Source organism: Castanea sativa, chromosome 4, assembly GCF_040712315.1.
Source record: "Castanea sativa cultivar Marrone di Chiusa Pesio chromosome 4, ASM4071231v1".
Classification (NCBI taxonomy): Eukaryota; Viridiplantae; Streptophyta; class Magnoliopsida; order Fagales; family Fagaceae; genus Castanea; species Castanea sativa.
Genome location: NC_134016.1, coordinates 29,169,025 through 29,190,530, shown reverse-complemented (window position 1 = coordinate 29,190,530; position 21,506 = coordinate 29,169,025). Strand labels below are relative to the sequence as shown.

The window sequence follows — 21,506 nt, the reverse complement described above, 5'->3', positions numbered from 1 at the left end:
TTAATGAGAACACCTTTTTCTAAGAAAATGGAAATAAGAGTTACGAATCAGACTCCATAGCCCATCAACTAAAGTTGTCGGAGCCATGGAGTAGGGGGTAGCTGATAAGGTGAATTTTTAATTGATAAAATAAACGAAGTTGTTGGCCTCCAAGAACCCTTCAGCTCTATTATGCATGCTAACGACTTCACGCAAGATGAAGCTGTCAGCTCTAAGCCGATGACTTCACCCCATGACTTGTCGGCATCGACACCTGGATGGGATGAGAAGCTAACGAGGAGAAAGCTAAAAGCAAGAAAGGAAATGGTGACAAGTCTAGCATAACTATACTTGGCCCCCAAGAATATGTACATAAGAAAATATTGTGTGTCCCACGATTAACCTTAATCAAGAGGATTCTTATAAAGAAAGGGTCCCACAAGATGTGCATATTAAAGAGGATCTTTCCTACAAGGAAAGCCCCTCTTTGCCAAGGAATGAATGTCAACCCTACACTATTATAAAAACCCCAGAGCCCTCACAAACCAAGATACGCACAATTCACCCTAACTTTGGCACTCTAGAGTTGTGAAAATTCTCTAACTTGACCGTAGGAGGGTATTTGGCTGGTATCACATCGGTATTCTTCGTAGGATCTTCATCTTTTGTGTTGTGCAGGTTCTTGTCTAGAGCACGTGAAGACCATGTAACTTACTGACGATTTTCAACATCATCACATCATATTGGGACACAACATATAATATACTTATATTACAAATAATCTTTATTTCCATTACTCACGTCATCTTTGCCAAATAGAATAAACAATCTAAAAAACGTGACTCTAATAATAATAATAATTATCAAAGTCCTTTCTAAAATATTTAGCTAAATATAGAACTCTTTGTTTGCTTGTAGATAATACAAATGTATGACTATATGAGTATGTTCTCTATTGTTTTAATTACTTTAAATGACAATCAATTACCTTCTCCTCTATTATATCAAGGGAAAAAATGTTTTAGGTTTTAATTATTTTTTTATTAATTATTATCAATAAATCACAATAATCATTCAAAAAATAGTCTCTCTCTCTCTCTCTCTCTCTCTCTCTCTCTCTCTCTCTCTATATATATATATATATATATATATATATAGACACACAAACCAAAATATGAAGTCCACAAGTATGAGAGTAATATTCAAACCACACAAAAATTTACAATAAGGTTTGTCTTTTTTTCATTTTTCTACTTCTTTTTTTTATTATTATTCTTATTTTGTCAATTGGATTTCATTGATTTTGTAAAAGCCATATTTACTCTACACTATATTTAATTATGAAGTTTCTAGGGTATGTCATATATTTGATGGCCGATTTAATTGATTTCTTGACAAAATTTTGTTTGAATAATTTGATAGGTTATGTTATATATCTTTGTTTATTGTTTTATTTTATTTTATTTTTTTTAGTAATGGTAGTTTACTAACTTATGTGGTAAGAATATTCTTTTGATGGTTCACAAAATGATCCTTCACAAATTATTATTATAAAAATTATTATTTTCAAATAAGTTTAACTACAAAATGATCATTAATAATATTCTCACGCATTGCATGTGTCTGTGACTAGTATAGTATAAAACTTGACTACAGTTCTTCAGGTGCAATACATCAAGCATCTAATTAAATTCAGACACATAATTGTATTAAATTTAATTTTTTTCTTAAAAAAGATAACACTATTTACGTTTTATTTATCAATAAAGATTTGTAAATAAATAAGGAAAAAATTTGTCTAGGTTATAGCTAATGACTACAACTTCTACTAAAAAAAATATTACATATTTTGAAAATTTAATTATTGCATTGCATGTTTTTTATGTTCTTAACACGCGTGCCAAATTTCATGCTAATCTGATGTTATTTACTATTTGATCCATAAACTTATTTTTTATGTATAATTTTAGAATACAAAAACTTAAAATTTAAAAATTTTATTGATAACATAACTGTTGATCTTTGATCTTCTTGAAATTTTGCAAGCATAGATGATATAAGAAAATATGTAATCCAATGATGGATTTGTCAAAATTCATATTTAATAAAAAAAAAAATATTAAGTGAAGTTGTAGTCATTAAGCTACAACTAATACGCTACAGCCAAATTTGTAGCCAAACTGTCCAATAAATATCTCATTTACCTTTTAACAATTGGTGACACTTGAATGTATGTAACTTTTGTTGTAAAACTTATAGTATTTCTATCATCATTCTTGTGTCATAATGTAGTGGGGAGTGTTTTGCAACAAGGGCAAAAAATGCAAGAGCGGCTCAGATCTCCCCTTGAGTTCTTTAGAAGTGATTATTTGTGGAGTATTAATTCCAAAATTCCAATATTAGTGAATAGAGGTTAATGGTGCTTTAACAAGGGAGAAATCAAAATGTCAATAATAAAAATGCTGAAAAATGTATAGAAACACAAGGAAATTTGGACCCACAATCAGCGAGAAGAAGAAATTGAGAAAGGTTGTGAGGAAGAGAGGGAAGGTTTCCTTATACCCATATTTCCACCCACAAGCTTTAGAATTGTGAGAATGTCTCCTAGCTAAATGGGCTTTTGCTATAAAGTTTAATAACAAAAGTCAACAAAATGTATAAAAACAATAGGTCCGAAACTTCGACTCATAATCAGGGAGAAGAAGAAATTGAGAGAGGTTGTGAAGAAGAGAGGGAAGGTTCCCTTGTGCCCATATTTCCACCTCCAAGGTTCGGAATTGTGAGAATTTTAGTTGGCTGAACGAGCTTTTGCTCTAAAGTTTTAGGTCTAAGGGTAAAATGTGGTTGGTTCCTTTTGAACCTAATTGGGGCATTTTGTTTTGAGTTTAGGGTGCCTTTAGTGACTAGTTTTTTGGTTAATAAAAGAGGCTTTGAACACCCAAGGAATCAATCAAAGAGGTTATGGTCAGATTTGCTTTGATTGGGTAAGAGGGTTGGCTTGCTTTCTGCATAAGTTGGGAAATGAAGTGACTTAAATTCATGGACTAGTGTTTCCTAAACATGGCAAGTCCTTGGAGGCTACATTTGGTTATTGTAACATACAAGGCTAGCCACTTAGGGCCAACTATGCGTTTTAGTTAAAAAAAAGTGTAGAGCAGAAAATTTGAGTCAGTCAACAAGAGTATAAAAGCTCTTTTGGGGTGAAAATTTTGAGTATAAGACCTCCTCCATAAGCTTGATGTGCTACTATTGTCATTTGCCCACTTGGTAGCATGCATGGGCTAGGCTTATACAAAGGGTCCAAAAGAAACCAACCCATACCCTCCAAACCACATTTTCTCAATTTCTGCAATATGTTACATGGGCTTAGATCATGCTTGAAAGAATAAAATATAATACAATACATGAAATGGGCTTGTAAAAAAAAAATGTGCCATGAAAATGGGTGTGGGTGCCTTTTGCGCTATTGAGCTAAGGCTTTCTACAAAAAGTAGGGAAGTGGAATAGTGGATCTCACTTTCTCCGCAGTATTTCCTTAGAACCAGTTTGTGCACAAGACTAAACACTCCAAACAAAGAGAAATATATACACACACACACACACACACACACACACACTTATATGTATATAGTAATAGCAAAATAACTGTTAGTCCGAGAATGTTAGCAGCTTCAATAAATAGTAATTACAACAAATATAATAACAAAAGTAAAAGGGTTCTGTGGAGGATATATACTAAAAAGAGCCCAAATTCTAGCTCACTTAACCTTATTACCCTATAAGGCCATAAAGCTATGTAGTTTAGAGTCAGAATAGCTATTTTATTAATTGAGATGACAAAAAGGATGGTTTTGTATGAGGGAGGAAACAAGTTACCTAGTGATGCACGTTAAGTCTGCCGTTTATACTTTATACTTACTCTACTTTCTCAACTCTTTATTCTCTTTTACGTTTCACTTTCTTTTCCCCCTTCTCTTTTCTTTCACTTTCAACTCCCCATTCTAATTCTCTTAGGTACTATGTTTCTTCACACCATTGTTTATGTTTCTTTATGTCGTTTGATGATATCGTGTTTTCTCTCATTCTTGTTGCCCTTTTTTCTAGTTCTAATGATCTTGTCCCCATATTCATGGGTACTATTCCTTTTATACCCAAGATCAAGCCTAGGCGATTTCCCTTCTTTACCCTTGTTTTTACCTACCATTTTGTATACTATAGGCATTCAGTCAATACCCACAATGTATCGTTCTGGCCGTGTGCAAGTGGGCTCACTACCTTCTGGTCGCTAGAAGTGGGTTTAGCCCCACTACTTGCTTAGTGACAAACTTCTTTCCACTTTTAGGTAAAAGCCAATCCGACCATAATACTGTTGATTCCCACTTTGGCAAAAAAAACCCAATAACAAGAAGAAGCCCAACAATATAAAAGGGGTGAAGGAAAAAGAGTTAGTAAGGTAAGAAAAACCATTAGGCCCGGATGGTAGGAATAATGGTCCACAGGCTTATAAAGTAGTAAAAAATGTCACAAAGAAATCAAACGGGCCCAAGAGAACCTTGAGAAGGAAGTAGTAAGCTCATAGGAATCATAAGAAATGGAAAGCAAGCAAAAATGGCCCGAAGGAGCCCAAAGAAAGGAATTAGTAAATGAGGTTGGTGCAAAGGCCAACAAGCCCCAGAAGTAAAAGGTATGGTAATTGGGCTGGGGAAGTCCGAAAATTTTAGCAAAAGCCTATGAGAATGTAGGAATGGAATGGGCCAAGGAAGCCCAAAGGAATAAAATGGGCCAAGGAATCCCAAGATAGTATGAGAATTAGCCCAGCAGAAGTACTGGGCAATGTAGACTGAGTAAAGGAAAAGTATATGGCAGGCCCAAAGGAGACCCAACAAGCACAAGTTAAGTGATAACAAAGCAAAAGCAACGAAGCGACATGGCAAAAGTGTCAGTCGACACATAAAGAAGGCAGGAGCTGGATTGAAGAAGGAAGGGCCCATACCTAAGCAAAGCCCAGCCAAGGGAAGAAACAAGATGAAAAGAATGAAGACTCACTGACTCATCCATGCCACAAAAGGTAAAAAATAAGCAGCAGAATGCGTAGAAGGGCCAGACAAATCCGCAGGCAATGGCGAATGCATGAACGGCAGACAAGCCATGGGCTCACATAGGAGTGGAGCACACACAAGGCTCAGACTCCACCTACTTGAACCCAGCCACTACAGGCACGATAGGCCATGTGTCATAGGTAAGATAGGGTATAGTTTGGCAGTGGGGAGAAGGGGAAAGTTTATTCTAGGATTCCTACTCAAAACTCTTTTGTGGGAAATGTCCTACTAGGATAACATACTACCTAAAAAAGGGAAGGGTGAGCTGGAATCACTAGGTGCATGCCATAGGAGTTATTAAGAGAGAATACTCAATTCTTATATGGATGGGAAAGCCACAGAGAGCAAGAAAAATAAAACAAAACTCTTTTGTCTAGAAATGAAGCATGGCACAGCCAACACAGGGTAGTGGTGCTGGCTGAGTAGCCAACAGACTAGTGGGTGGCCCAAAAAGGACATCCATAGTAGTCCAAAAGTAGTTGAGGGGTAAAATAATAAAACTTGTCACGACAGACAATATAAGAGGGCCTTAGCTCTGCGTAGTGGGAAATGGGGGTAGAGAGGCAAATAGTAAGGAGTAATAAGTAAGAAGGAACAAGTGAGAGAACAACGAGAAAGAAAAACAACGAAAAAATAGAGAGAATAAAAAGAAAATAAGAGCGATAAGGCATGCACTAATAGGCTATTCCCTTCTCTCTCTCTCTCAATAGCCTACTCTCTAGCAAGTTAAAGGACATATGATTGAGTCATTTAGGTCCATTCTTTCAAAGTAGGCAATTTCTATGGCAAGATTTCCTGGTGAGATTGCCCACATTAGAGACTGATTCCCTTCTTGGACTTATATTTGCTAAGGAAATCAAGCACAACAGACTAATCCCTTTTCCCCTCTTTTCTTGTGATTTATTAAGCATTCCTTTCTTTTATCTATTATTGCTAACTTGTTTCTGCAATATTCATATAATCGTGTTCTTTTATTGAGAAAGTGGTTTGAATATTATCCTTTGTTCACAGCAAACATGTTTTCTCTTATCCTGTTATATTATGTGCCTTCTGCCATAACATTTTTGTAATAGCATCCTTTATCGTGAGCACATGATCAAGATCTCTGGAAAAAGAGGTCCTAGCTTGCACACAAGCTGGCTTGAGATGAGTTTCACTTGAGCTAGTCTCGACTCTCCTACCCCAGAACTATTGGGCCACAGTGCTGCAAGAAGAAGTCCAACCCAGAAATACAAAAAAGACCCACCACAAATACTATTATCTTTCTCTTTCCCATAACGGCAAACCTCCGTTAATCTCTCGTTTTGGTAAAGATGTTTTCCTAGCAAAGTATCTCCCGAAAGGGGTCTTGACAGGATACCAAAACTAGGTCTTTTCCACCTACACCAAACCACACCCTTTGTTCCTTTTTAGCCATGGGCCCTGCCTCCCTTGCATTGGCTAGGTTGCAGGTCGATAGAGCTCCAACTCTGGCTTCTTCTTCATGCGTTTTCAGTGGCTTTTGATTTTGTCCTGTTTCCTATTCACGCGTTTCCTACCGCTTTTGATTTTGTCTTGTTTCTTCATGCGCTACTTGTCGCTATGGCTTTGTCTTGTTTCTTCATGTGTTTCCTGCCGCTATAGCTTTGCAAAGTTTCACCTTGCTTTACCTCTACAAAATCAGAATTCATCTTTATCCCTTTATGCAAGGGCATTACGAGCTTTCTAGTATAAATTGGGTTAGGCCTACTAACCCCCTTTTGGTTTCTTTTCTTTTGTTCACTACTTTGGGTTGGGCCTGCTAACTTTTTTAATTTTTTTTCCCTTTATTTATTCACTATATTAGGTTGGGCCTACTAACCCTTTTGCTATATTTTCTCTTCATTTATTCACTACAATGGGTTGGGTCTGCATGCCCTTTTTACTTTCTTTTCTCTTCATTTATTCACCACATTGGGTTGGGCTGGCTGACCCTTTTGCTTTCTTTTCTTTTCCTTTAATTCTGTTAAGACTTACTTATTAGGCTCTATTTCATTATCATAATACTCTTCTTTTTTAAGTCATTACTTGGATCTTATTTTTGCACTCTTCTCTTTGGATGTTTAGAATATAGCCCGATTACTATCTCTTTGCTCATACTTTAACCCATCTCTAAGGGCTTTCTTGGACTTTTCACCTCATGGGCTTTTGGATGAAAATTTGCAAAAATAGGTATCAACAATGGGTATCAACAAATGTTAACCATCATTGAGACTACAATACAATTTTTTTTTTTTTTTCTTTTGACTTAGTGTTCATAAAAGGCCCAATTTTAGTAGGAAATTCTTAGTAACTTTGTGACATTATATATAGAAGGAAGTAAATTTCCAAACAACAGAGAAAAATGTAGAAAGAATTGAAGAAAATTCACATTTCTGGTTAGGAGAAAAATTTTACTCTAAGATAAAAGAGCAAAGAGCAAAGAGCACAAGTAGCATATATACTACTAGTGACTGCTTATTAATGAAATTTCTTTTTTTTGGCTAATATTACTGTCCAAAGCTCTTTGAGGACTTTGATTATTCTCCTAGGTGCGTGTAGTCCCCCCCCAATTCACACACATCCCAAAATGCTGGTTAGGAGTTTTGAATCCAAGACCTCATGAATCTCATGAGACCTAGAGAACTACTAGGTCAATCCCTCGAGATTAAACATATTAATGTAATTATCTCTTCTAGTTGTCTCAAATCTCAATTCTTCCATCTTCCAAACAAGTGTAGGTGGCTTCTATAAAAGCAATGTCCTTCACTGCTTATCAGATGTAGGAATCAGTAATAACCAGTTTCCTGGTAAGGGAAAATTTGATTGGCTATACAAACAAGTATTTACAAACTACTGTGTATACATTCTTCCCGAGGAAAAGGGATCCTCTCATTAGTGTGAAGTGGGGCAAATTGTCACCTCACTCTTGATCACTCGGGTGTTATATGATCCACAGAATCCGCACTTATGATACAACCAGTGGAAGCTAGAGCTGCCCTTTCTATCACAGTCATTGCAGAGTATATCCTGGATGGCCATATGAACATTTTAGTTAGCATTTAGACAGGAGCTGTAATCAGAATGTAAATTAAATTTTCTAGATGGAACCTCTTTCATTATCATAATGATGCATCACACAAGTTGTATGATGTGCGTCTACCAGTACATTTTTCTGAAAATTGAACTCAACTAAACCTTAATCCCAAACTAATTGGAACTGTCTGAAAATTTATATTATTAGATTAAAGAAAAAAAAGTTATAATAAGATTTGCTTCAAATTTCTAAGACTTTGTGATCCAAGTGGACCCTCCAAACTGGACAAAAGTGTAAAAAGGAAATATTATGTTGTAAGAAAAATCTTTGTATACTAAATGTAAAGCACGGTATACTCTGGAATGCCCAACTAAATCAAGATCATCTAAAATTGCACACCACATGGACTGGAGATAAACTTGCTGCCAGACATCATTAAAAAGAAAAACGACACTTCCAAACAAATAAAATCTTTCCAGCACATGAATGACTTCCATAAAGACAGCTAAAGTCATTATCCTTCCCTTCCAAAGGAATCTGATTATCAGTCTCCCTGTAGAACTAAATGCAACAGTTTTATCTCATTCACTCACTCTCATTTTTTTACTCTCTCCCTATATGTGTGTGTGTGTGTGTGTGTTTATCTACATCCATGTTTATGTGCATGAAAGATTTAGAAGCAGGGTACCTGATAGCGATCCCTATATTCCTCTGGAAGCTCCTCAGCAGCCAACAATGCGTCAAGCATGCCAAAGTAAACCTGAGTTGGCATTTTGGTTATAAGAATTTTTTTTTTTTTTTTTTAAAGCACTAACTTGGTATAGAAAAGACAGTGAAGTAAGATGCTTCTGATATTCTTCTGCAGGTACATGGCAAAGCACCTTTGAGAATCTTTTTTTACCCACACAAAACACGGTGCCTATGCAGAACCATACTATACACTATTCAGAAACACTCAAAACAATATCAGATTAACAAAGGGGTGAAAGTCAAAAAGAGAATTAATTATATAGTTCTAATGCGAAATTGTAACATACAATGGATTATCGGAGATTACATTAAATTGAATACAGTACAGAAATTTGACACAACGATTAATGAGCCCTATTTATTGACACTGATGAATTATAGACTCTGTAAGGTAGAAACTGACAGAGACTTGCTTATTGATGCATTACATCCTTAAATGCAAATAATGCCGTGTATGATGAAAATAATAAATAAATATATAAAAAAAAAATTCTAGGGATGACATGGGAGCTGTTCTATTTTATATACATATATACACACATACATGTGCATGCGTGTGTGACATTTTCATCACCTTTTGTACTAATATATCAAGTATACATTTACCTTCTGCAAGAAATACAAAAAGTGCTTATACAAGTCTCAGATAAATTATCCTACTAGACATCCACATGGAAGAAAAGTTGAATCGGCTTGTGAACTCAGCACCATGTTAGTGCAGAGATCAATATAAATGTATACTCATTCTTGATAACAATTAATTTGTTAAAAGAGTGATAGTAACAATATTGTAAAATATGCTAATTGGAGAAATTAACTTCTTGTTTCTTGAGGATTGAAGGAACGAAGAATCCTATTCTAAAATAGGAACAGAACTTCATTTATTGCCATGTTTTCCCCAAGTAACCAGCAGGTCACCAATTTCAGCACCATATACCAGATATGTACATTTTTAACATATTAATAATAGAAACCTCAGTCAGGTGGTAATTGAAAGGGGGAAAAGTTCACTTACCGCCATATCTCCTAAAGATTTGCTGCAGATTGGACAAGTGTAATGACTGCAAGTGTATGCCTAAGAGAACAAAATAAGGTTTGAGATTAAAATCAACCACTTCTCTCCAATTCTTTTCAGGACAGATAAAAAAGATGAAAAGGTCAAGGACAGTTTGGCAGAACATAAGTGTGGGATAGACAGAGACCTGAAAGCAAGCTGAATGCATATAATGACCACAAGGTAGACCTCTGACTGTATCACTTGATGTGAATAAGAAATCGCAGCAGATTGGGCAGTTTGTTTCTAAACTTTTCTCCAGACACTTGTGGTTCACTAACTTTATTCCCAGGCAACAATTGCATGTCATGCAATGAAAATAATCTATTCCAAGACCTCTCCCAAGACGGCATAAATTGCAGAATGGGCAGTGATATACAGTCCTAAAGCAAGCAAAATAAGTCAGTGTTTTTGTACAAGTGCCTAGTGTAATGAACCCCAAAATTAAAAGCCAAGGTTTGTGAAATCAAATTAAACAGCTCAATTGTTGTTTTTCACAAAAAATAATTATCAACTGGAAGTCACTGGTATTAATGTGAACAATAATTTTCAATTTTCAATTTTCCATGTAAATTACAAACAATATTTACATTATTTTGTCTCCACTTATTAGCTCTTAGGCCAGGATAGTTTAGCCCAGTAACTACTTTATGTACCAACCATTGTGTAAAGCATTTTTGTATAAGTTTAAAAGGGAAGAAAAGACACAAATATGAACAAAAGAACATTCTTTATAATAGTTTCCGGAAATCTCTTCATCTTTTATCCAAAAATTACAGAGAAAAGGATAAAAGAGAATGATTACACTGTACTTTGATACCATTGTATTTTTTGGTTTTTTTACCTGGCTGAATTTAAATGCTTTTGATAATTATTAAGTTAGAATCTTTCCAATAAGAACTTGTGTACCTTTCATCATCAAAAAATTTACATATATTGCAATAATACTTGGCCATGGAAAATTCATTGCACGAAGGTGTCATACATATTGGCCCAACTGCTTGAATTTTCAAGCAACGCATGCACATCATTTCTGATGTTGCTTTCCTGCAATTATAAAACAGAACATCAGAAATGAATGATTGCTCCTTTTTTTCTTTTTTCTTTTTTCTTGGTAAGCAAAATATGCAAACAAAATCACCTGTCCATAGAATGATCGCTCACATTGTCATGGCAAAATCTACATGTAAACAACTTGCCACAACAAGCAGCACGCAGTTTGCAGTTTCTTTTGTAATGCTCACACCCAAACACTCGTTTCTCAGGATCTCGGAATGATGGTGAGCATTCCACTTCTTCACCATTAGAAGTTTCCCCAGCTACTGATTTTGGCAACTTCTGCTGAGCTGCTATCCAACGACTAAAAATGAACCAGGAAGTAATAATAATCAATGATTCATGACCAAGAGATGAAGCACTTTAAGATTCCATGAACTGCTTATTTATATCAGACTGAAAATAAATAAAACCTATTTGAAAATCTCTAAATAGATTATTAGCATTTGAGCTAACCTAGTCATAAGATTCTGAACAAGATACGCCTTCCTCCTAGGATCAAGAGTCGAGTCCTGATAAACCTTTCTGATCTCTGACTCAAGCTCATTTTGATTCATACGGAAAATATCCTTCCAACCAGGCTTGAACATCTGATCACTCTGGTCCAAACTTTCATGATATTCTATACCAAGAACAGAAAACATTGAAATCAGTTCAAGCCATTCCACCAAAAAAAATTTGCACTTAACACATGATTGAGCACAAGGACAACAATAAACATATAAACATGTGAACTTGAAACTATGCAGTTCTCAGCAGTAACAAAATAAAAACCTCTTTGATAGGTGCTGGTTTCCAATGTTTCAGTCTCTGAAGTTGACCCTGGACTTCCTTTCCAACATTCATTAAGCCATTCGTTGAACATTGTGTTTTTGGTTGCCTGTTTCCATGTGTCCATCATTTTGTTCTGTTCATCCTGAGTAAGTGCAGAAGTTACCCATGGTAACATCGATTGTAGCACTTCAGCACCTGTAGTCCCAATTATGCGACCCACTATTTTGTCTTGCTCCTCCACAGAGAAATGTCTGCCAAACAATGGCCACAGCTCAAGTTCTTCCCTGAAAATATGCTGATCCAATGATACTCTTATTGATTTGCACATTCCTTGAAGCTTAGTAGCTAGCTCGTTGTACTTCCTAACAGAATCACTACCATGGGCAGAAGAAAATCCAATGTTATTTCCAGCTAAATCCTCTGTCTTATGTGCCTTCTGCAAGCTTTCAAGAAGTTGTGAAAGCTCATGAAGAACAGAAGATATATCTTCAAAAAATTTCTCTTCCTGCTTATGGTCTAGTGTGTATGAGTGACTCACATTATGAAGTGCTTCCTTGGATTCCAAGGCTGGAAACACAATATCATCTTCAGCATTACTATGAGCTCTATATAAGCCCCACAATAGACGAAATCTTCCAATGAACTGCCGAAGGAATGTCTCATCACAGTCACTAAGCTTTCCAGATTCAATGTCTAAATACTCCAAGTCTTTGCGTATGGCTTTATGAAATTTAAATATGTTATCAATCGGTCGTTCTGCACACCCAATATCAGAAGAGCTATTTTCTGTTTCCCAGACAAAAAGACTGGAGTTAAGAGATGGGGCAGAAGAACTAAAAGACAAGGAACGTAAAGACTTAGCAGTAGAAAGAGAACCCAACCCCAGATTATTATTGTTTACACCTAAACCAGGTACACAACAAGTTTGATCACTACAACATTGTTTCTGGACATTGAAAGTCTTTGAAGGTGGGTCAGGAGCATTGCCACTCCTGCATAACACTGATACATTATGTTTGAATGGCCTTTTGATTGCATCTGCTTCAGTTGATATTGGGCTGTCTTTAGCAGACAAAGTAGAAGCACATGCACAGGATGATCTACCAAAATTTTCTTCAATATCAGCAAAAGTTTTAGCAGGGCAGCAACCAGTTGCATTTGGAGACAAGCACAATCCTTGGTTACGAGCCTTGCAAGCCCAACCAGAAAAGAGGGTTACCAGAGCTTTATCTGGTGCTGGAGCTGAATCAAAGAACCACTCATTGTCAGGTTTATACTATGTAATTATAAATTTGTTGAATATTATTTGTTTAATATTCTTTCTAGAAGCAACTATATAGGAAACAGATGTAGAACCTGCCAATTGCATGTTTTCGAGGAATTTGCGGGCTTCATCTTCAGTCAATGATCCTACCAGCCATGGCAAGACGCGTTCAATCAATTTCAAGGGCATCACGCATAAGCTTTGATACAAAAGTTCTCGCTGTCTTTTGATGCTGAAGTTCTTTCGAGCAAGTGGAAGAACCTAGATATGTGGGTAGGTCAGCAGAGATCTTAAGGAATCAATGGGGATGTTTAGTATTATAAGTTTCTAGTCATGCAACCCTGATTAAGCCATTTACTGAATAACAGTAAGGCTTCAGATACCATCTTTAGTTAGAAACAGGAACATAAAATACATTTTATCAACCTCCCATGAGCTCTCTGATCACTGTCATGTATTATCATACTGCTTAACTTCCACAGAGGCCCAATTACTACAATTATTGCTGCATAAACTCACAGCAGTTACCAAGCATCCCCAGAATAGCTTATTACATCAATAGGGAACTCACCTGAACTTCCTCATTGTAGAAGTGCCGCTGTGTAGTTTCCATAATATGATCAGCATGTGAGCATAATTTTGCATAAAACTCAGAAGCTGAAGTTGAGGTTTCTCCTGCACTTTGTATACTTTCAATCAAATACCTAAACTCATTGAACTGGCTTTCTTCTTCCGCATGCTCCTGGGTAAAAGAAAATTCTCCATCTACTGCAGGAAATATGACCTTGTCCTCAGCAATACTGCAACCAGATGAAGAAAAGTGGGGTAAATTATTGTGCTGCAGCAGTGCCAGTTATTAAACTTCCACTCCAGCAAACCTCTGGCACAAAAAAAAAAATTTGCAAAATTAGGTCATATTTTAGCTTCATGGTGAACATATGAATGAGTCAGACCAGTTCTGAATCAAATTACCAATGGAAAGATTATTGACAATCATACAGAAGATTACTTCTGGAGTGCTGACAATTCCACCATCAGAGGTAGTGGATCTTTCTTTAAATGGAACTTTGGCTTGAGCATTGTTTTCTTTCTAATTTTCCCTTGTCCCTCTATTGACATCTTTATAGTGAAATTTTGGAATAAACATACCAAAAAAGGATTGTAACAGCATAATCAGCACCTAATAATGAAGAAAATGAAGAATACAGAGGCCCTGACAGTAACTAAAGCAGTAAACACATTGATATTTATAAACACAATCCCTACCCCCATGCACACCCAAAAAAAGAAAATGAAGCTTTCATTACATTAAAGTAAAGACCTAATACCCTAATATGTCAGCTGCATGATAAAATGATAAGTGGATACCTGTGAAAGATGCAAACTTCAGCAATAAACTGCAACCTCTCATTGAAAGCTGATAGATTAGTGAAATCTCCAGAAAGTTGTATCTTCCTAGCCTCCTTGGCTATCTCATTCAACTCTCTTTTAATAGCATTATGCCAGAGCAATATTTCATTTATTGGATGTGTTCCAGTGGTCTCTGAAACATCAGTAACTGACTCTAGATATTTCCTTTTCCCAGTCCTGGTAAACTCACAAGCACAGTTTACTTTCTTTAGTTGAGAAGCCAATGTGCTTGCATTAGAATCTAAGCAACTTCGGAGCTGAGGATTGTCTACATAACTTCCAGTAGTGTTAGTGCTGCTCCTCCTTTCCACCCAGGTAAAAATGACCTTCAATAGCCAAGAGCTGTCATCAGACAAATGTACCTAGCAAATCATATACAGGAATAATTAAATGCTCTGAAACCGAAAATTCACCTCTTGAAGAAGCTTTTCCGCTGGGACTATCTTGTTTAGGCACTTCCGCAGATCCTTGTATTCATCGGGTGAAATGGAGGTTGAAATCCATGGAAGGAACTCTGCCATCATATTCACTGGAATGCTGCACAAGAATTGCCAGACCAATGATGCCTGCTCTTCAAGCGAAAACTTTTCAATAACCAAGGGGAAGACCTAGCATAATAAAAGAAAAACAGATTAAAAGCAAAACAGGAATATATATATATATATGGGTAAAGAGATATTTAAAGAGTTGACATTATTTCTACTCTAATATTGGTAAGAAATTACTCTCAGCCCTATGGCTTGAATACATTTGAAGGGAATATATGTCAATATCTTGACAATATTGACGCATATTCCCAGTCATAGGTGATAGGACACACTATTCAAGCATGAAACGCATCAAGAGACACAACAAGGACATGGCAGCAAATTTTGATCTCCACGGATATCAGCTTACTTCCATTCCTTTTTTGGCAGTCCTCTCTTGAATACTTATTTGTACGTGTGCAACGCCCTCTTAGAGCCCTTTAAAAATTAAAATTGTCCCCCCTCCCCCAAAAAAGAAACCCTCAAAATGCTGAAAACCTTGATCTCTTCAATCTTAAAATTAAATCTCTCCCATCTATCTATCTATCTACCTATATATAATAAAATTTATTATTTTCTTTATAAAACTCACCGAGATTAACATTTCATTAAGTAGCCATTTCTGGCAATATGGACAGTTTTCAAGGAGTTTCAATGCTGTGGCTAACTATGAATCCTATCCTAAAGAGACAGCTACGACATCTAAGATTTTGGAGTTTCACAAATTCAATCACAAATGTGCATGGGTATATTTGCTGAGTATGTATAGTACTTTAACAGTCTTCCAAAGTCCCATCAACTAGATATTGTAAACTGGTATCTGCAAAATGAGAAATTTTAAGTTGGGTCTTCACATTATTCGTGGCATTTTCTGCTGGTAAAGGGATGGGGATTACCACCAATGTGAGTGTTTGTGGCTTTCACATGAAAAGATGGTCCTTAATAACTGCCCAAACAATGTCAGCTCTTGATAATGATAATAAGAGGGTTAAATAAGTCGGACACAGACATAGAAAGAAATATTCAACTCCAAAATCAATCTTGGAAAAAGAAAAGACAAACTGTATACGTGGTTTTTTTCTCTCCTCAGTCCACACAGACAGATCTAGTATATTTTCTGTAAGGTGTGCACTTGATAATCAAATGCAACGTATGTGAACCACCAGTAAGAGAATGGTTGGACACCAAAACTTCGAATTGTTGGGTTGATAAAATACGCCTCAGTGCTCTCCCTCCCTCACTCCACACACAGCTACAGATTTTATTTATTTATTTTTGGCTGGCAGTGGTACACCTCTTGTACCTTATCATGTGTAGAAACTATATATTACAATTCACAATATATATATATATATATATATATATATATATATATATATATATATATATATAACATGTGTTTTGGCATTGTACCCCTATTGGATATCACAGCTTTTAAACATTGATTTTCATCTCATGAATGGTCCAAAACTATTATCACTAAAAAAGTTTACTCAAACAAGATTCTGAATACACAAACCAGAATGCAAAAAGCAGCAAATGAAGCTGTACCTGCTCCTCTTCCTTAGCCATGTGCTGGCTAACTGATGTCTGTAGAGCTCCTGTACAGGAAGCTAACTCCCTTGGAAAAATTTCATCATTTTGTGTGCAAGAATTTAGTAGCTCAAATAGGTGATCGAAAAGATCACTCTCGCCCTTGTGTTCAAGGGAATACGTTTGTGCTACATTCTTCACACGTATATCAAGAGCCGGAAAGATTACCTGCAGTTTTAGGATATCATGGCATGACCACTTTTATATATAGCATAACAAAAGATAGAGACAAAGTCACATCATCCATGTAAGAGGATCCACTCCATTTGAAATGGATCCATCTCATGGTTTAAATTAGATAATACAAATCTAAAGGTGTATCTAGTGCTACACCATTTGAAATTTTCAAAGAAGTGAAAGTATATACACGAAATAAAATCTTAACCATGAAATGGAATGTCTCCATTTCAAGTGAAACGGAGGTGATCGTGTTCTATCATTAACATGTTGCAATGAATCATAGTAGATTCAGTAGCCATCTCACAGATTTGCCCACGTTAATAATAATAATGACAACAACAACAACAATTTATTATTATTATAACAATTTTTCTATAGAATGATCTCAAGAATTAGAGTTTTCCTAATGTCACTTCACACAAAAACCCTAAGCAAGTGGCAGTTGGAGAAATTTTAGATTTTATAAATAAGATTTTACGGCCTTAGATGTCCCATTGCAGCCTATAGAACCATAAAAATGCCATGCAATGGAGAAAATCCAAGAGGGAATACTGCATAATCATACTCTACAAGTAAAAATCAAGACATCATTTCCATCAATAACATATTATTTTGACTTAGATGATAACAGATGTTTATAAGAATGAATTTTCCTATAGATGCTTACATACGTTAAAACTTAGCATTCCAAAATTCAAAATAATATATGTATATGTCAGCATATCAATCACTAGGATTTGTCTACCAAAAACGGATTGAACAAGGCTAGTGGGCCCTTCATTGAAAATATTTGAAGAATAAAAATTCGAAGTGGAACACAAATTTTGAAAAAAAAAAAAAAAAATATCATTCCACAATACCAGAGATATTCTTTTAGGATTTTCTGTGATAAAGAAGGGGCACATAATAAGCATTTTTAGAAAATCGTTGATTTGTTATCATACTTTTAATACTTCTAGATTGGTCTTTTTGATGAATTTAACAAGAAGATAGTAATTCAGCTTGCTCAGTTTGGTCCAAATGATATTTGAATTACAGCAAGTTTTGTTAAAGGGTTAATATACATCCAATGGGAGATATAAGGTAAAAATAGATTACAGTTGACCTTTACATTATAATTTGTACGAGAATTAAAAAAATATATTTATTTTATTACTTATATTAATTAAAATTTTCCAATTTAGTTTTCCTGTGTTTTAGTCTTCTCACGCTTTGACTAAGATCCTATCTCTGCTACTGTTCATCAGTGCACCTTTTTGGAAAATTTGAATGTACCACTAACTAGAGGTGGACAAAATTAACCACTACAGTGTTAAAACGATTCTACGTCCATTCATGTTCGATAAGTTATATGATTTTTCATCCAAGAACTTCGGAGAATTTTCTCGGATTCCTTTTTTTTTTTTTTTCCAAAATTTCCCGCAATAAAATATAAGAAACCAAAAAAAAAAGTAAGGAGAATCTCGTACACAGAGATGCCTACACAGAATAATCAGGAAATCTTTCCTGCTATGTTATGATTCAACAAAAACGCAAACACACTAAAGTAGGTGTTAACAGAATAGGAACTTTTTTCTGTTAAGGTAGCTTAAAAGAAAAAGATGCAAACAGAAATAATCCAAAGAATTTTATATATATATTCAGATTACAAATCAATACAATAATCAAACACAAAACAATTATCGAACGAACATAAAAGCAAAACTGCAGTAACGATTTTTTTTTTTTTAAATAGAGAGACGAATTATTCTTTACAGAAAAGAAAAAAAAGTCCAGAATTAGGAAAAACCAGAAACAAAATTTTGATAATGCTGAAAGTAGCAATATCAGTACAATTTTCTGTATAATATATATAGAAAAGATAATAATTATTTATATATTAATTAATAAAATCATATAAATACATTGAGAATGAGAAAAAAAAAAAATTACGGCCAAATATCAGGCTCCAAACTTTCCCTCTGTATCGTTCATTTTTAGAGCAAAGAAACAAAAGGCAGACAAAAAGAATCATCAAAGAAAATGTACCTCGTCTTCAGCATTGGAGTGGTTCTTGTAAACAGATCGCAGAAAATGATAGCGGTCGAGCAACGGCCTAATATCGCTGCGCTTTCCGGTGGCGAAGGCCATGGCGGATCGGTGAAGTGCGTCGAGCTCATTACGAATCGCTTTGTGAAAGAACAAGAAAATCAGGATTGGTGACCTCGTCTCCGGGCTCTTCACACAAGCAGCAGCTTTCGGAGTCGGAGTCGCAGACGAAGAAGACGAAGAAGGCGAATCGACCTTGTTCACTGAATTCGGCAGCACCGCCACACCTCCCGGCGTCGCCATATTTCTCTCTCAAACTTTCTAGGAAAAATTCTCACTCTAAAAATAAATTTGTTTTTTTTTTGTTTTGTTTCTCTCTCTAAAATTTAATTTTTGTTTGTTTTTGTTTTTGTTTTTGGTTTCTGTTTTTATCTCTCTCTTAGCTTTGGCTATATTTTCAGAGAAGTTTGGTTTCATTTCCTCATTTTGGTTTGATAAGGAGAGAGCTTGGAAGAGGACGGGAGGGGGGTCTATTTTTATAGTTGAGTCTGCGCCACGTGGACTGAGGGGGTGCCACGTTGGATAGCCAGGGGTGGTCACGTGAGGGAAAGTCGCTGGGCACGAGGATGGCGTGAGAGAGCCTGAGAGAAGAGTGCGGTGAAAAGCTGTTCAACCCTGGTGACTGGTGACTTGGCGACAAAGACCACAGTGAAGAGAAAGTAAGTACGGATTGTAAAATCTCATAATATTTCCGAGATAAATGGTAAGTTTGAAAATATTTTTACAACAATTCTATAATATTTCTTTTTATAAGATTTTCACAATTTCATAATTAATTTAGGTGGCAAGATATCAATGGTTCGAGGGAGACAATCTCATATTAGAGACTGTACTAGTTTAACTAGCAGAACGATATATTTCGATACCGGTTAATACCGGTATACTGTTTCGAATTTACCGTTATTTTTTTATATTTATAAATATATATATGTATGTATGTATGTATGTATGTGTCTACATATATATATATATATATATATATATATATATATATATATATTATAATATGTATAAAAGTTTATTATAAAATATTACCTCAATTCAGAACAAATTATTCATAATTTTAAACTTTAGCATCAATTAAAAGAAAAAATATATATAATATAAAAAATAGAAAGCTTAATTGTTCATTGCGTACTAAGAAAACAAATAATACTAATGAGTTAATGCAAATAAGGTATCATTTTGTCCTTACAAAAATTTAAAAATTACAAAACTAAAAAAAAAAAACTTTATTTATGTACTGGCTGATACGCCCGATACCGGCTGGTATTTAAACCGATACGGTACATACCAGCGAATACAGCCGATACCGGTACGATATCGACCACATTGGTTTTAATTTGGATTTACAGTTTAAATTATTTTTTTTCCCATCAGTAATAAGTTACTATGTAAGTTTTGTTGTAAAAATGTCATAGCATTTCTATTTTTTCACAATAATTAAAAAAAATTATAAACCAACACAATAATCTTGTTTTAAATTGAAGAAATGTTATATGTTCGTAACAAATTCGCAACAACTTATTATCTATATTTTGTTGTGAAACCAATACTTCTATTTAAATTATAGTGGTTTTGTCCCTAAAAAATTTTGTTGGTTTTGGGTAATTTTGTTTTTAATTTACTTTATTTTTTTATTTATGATGACTAGTGGATATGTTGAGCCATCAATGAGAATGGCAGAAAAAGTAGTGTGGATGAGGGGTAAAAATGTGGAAAAACTTTTTTACCACAATAGCAAAAAGCCAACTAGTTGGAGAATAGAATGATTAAAGGATTTCCTTTTATCTACGATTTTATTTGAGGAATCAAACATGGTATTCTAAAAAAGTTATTCTTAATTCTTATATTTGATTTGTTTAGAAATTTGGTGAGACATTTAGGGATATATCTTCTCCATATAAGCCTAAAACATCTCAAAATTTTACTGGTACTTTAAAACATCAATAATAGCAATCCAAGAGTTCAAAAAAATTTAATTTGAGAACGATATAACTAGCGACATTCATTAGTCAATGTAGTGAAGGTTGGAAGTATTTTCCCCATATCACCTACATCATTGGTTTCATGAAAATGTCTTAGATTCAAGAAAAAGCAACAAATAGATAGATTGAACTCAAATTCAATACTCACATCAAACAAAGAAAAATATTTAGGATGAAGTGTTATACATGTTGTCCTTCATGAGGATTCAATAAAGACAACAGGGATTCAAAAAAAGGCATGTCCACAATCCTCTTCATATTGCGGACGAGCGTGAATTGCACATTGGCTTGAAGAAAAGCCAACATGATTTGGTTTAGGACCTTCTTGTTGGAGGCAATGACAACTGTGGGGAGTAAAAGGACCCCAGCGGGCCTTTGGGCTCTAGTAAGGAGGGTCGATCTGTTCTTGAGCTAAGAATTTGTTAGTACTGCGAATCGGCCCATACGCCGAGGGTCCGAGGACACATCTGAGGGTCCGAGGACACATCCGAGGGTCAGTTTCTCCTCGGACAGACCCAAGAGAACACGGAGATTCACTACGAAGGTCAAGGCAGAATTCCGGAAAGACTGTTGGTTAAGAGGAGGAAACCCTAAACCTTCTAGATACACCGGTGTTAGAAAAATATCATGAGCAAAGGCTGCCACTTCCACATTAAAGACTCTGCACCTACCTCCCTGACCGCATTAATGGGGAAGTGACCCGTGAACAG

The 21,506-nt window shown here is 35.4% G+C and overlaps 1 protein-coding gene across 2 annotated transcripts; it reads right to left on the bottom strand.

Annotated features, from left to right (window-relative positions):
* Positions 1-7,533: 7,533 nt before the first annotated feature.
* On the bottom strand, positions 7,534-19,254 carry LOC142631355 (zinc finger protein BRUTUS). 2 transcript variants are annotated; one of them, XR_012843604.1, is made up of 14 exons: positions 18,749-19,254; positions 16,499-16,708; positions 14,834-15,028; positions 14,379-14,746; positions 13,582-13,810; positions 13,103-13,271; positions 11,747-12,988; positions 11,429-11,594; positions 11,058-11,276; positions 10,902-10,963; positions 10,065-10,299; positions 9,878-9,937; positions 8,801-8,872; positions 7,534-8,105 (listed from the first exon to the last, which is right to left on the bottom strand). XR_012843604.1 is itself a non-coding variant. In XM_075805496.1 (14 exons), exons 1-14 carry the CDS (start codon positions 19,049-19,051, stop codon positions 7,971-7,973), a joined length of 3,741 nt encoding a protein of 1,246 aa, XP_075661611.1. In that variant the 5' UTR covers positions 19,052-19,254; the 3' UTR covers positions 7,534-7,970. The 2 variants fall into 2 exon arrangements, 1 of the variants encoding a protein (XP_075661611.1); XM_075805496.1 differs by having other exon boundaries at positions 10,826-10,963.
* Positions 19,255-21,506: the final 2,252 nt, after the last annotated feature.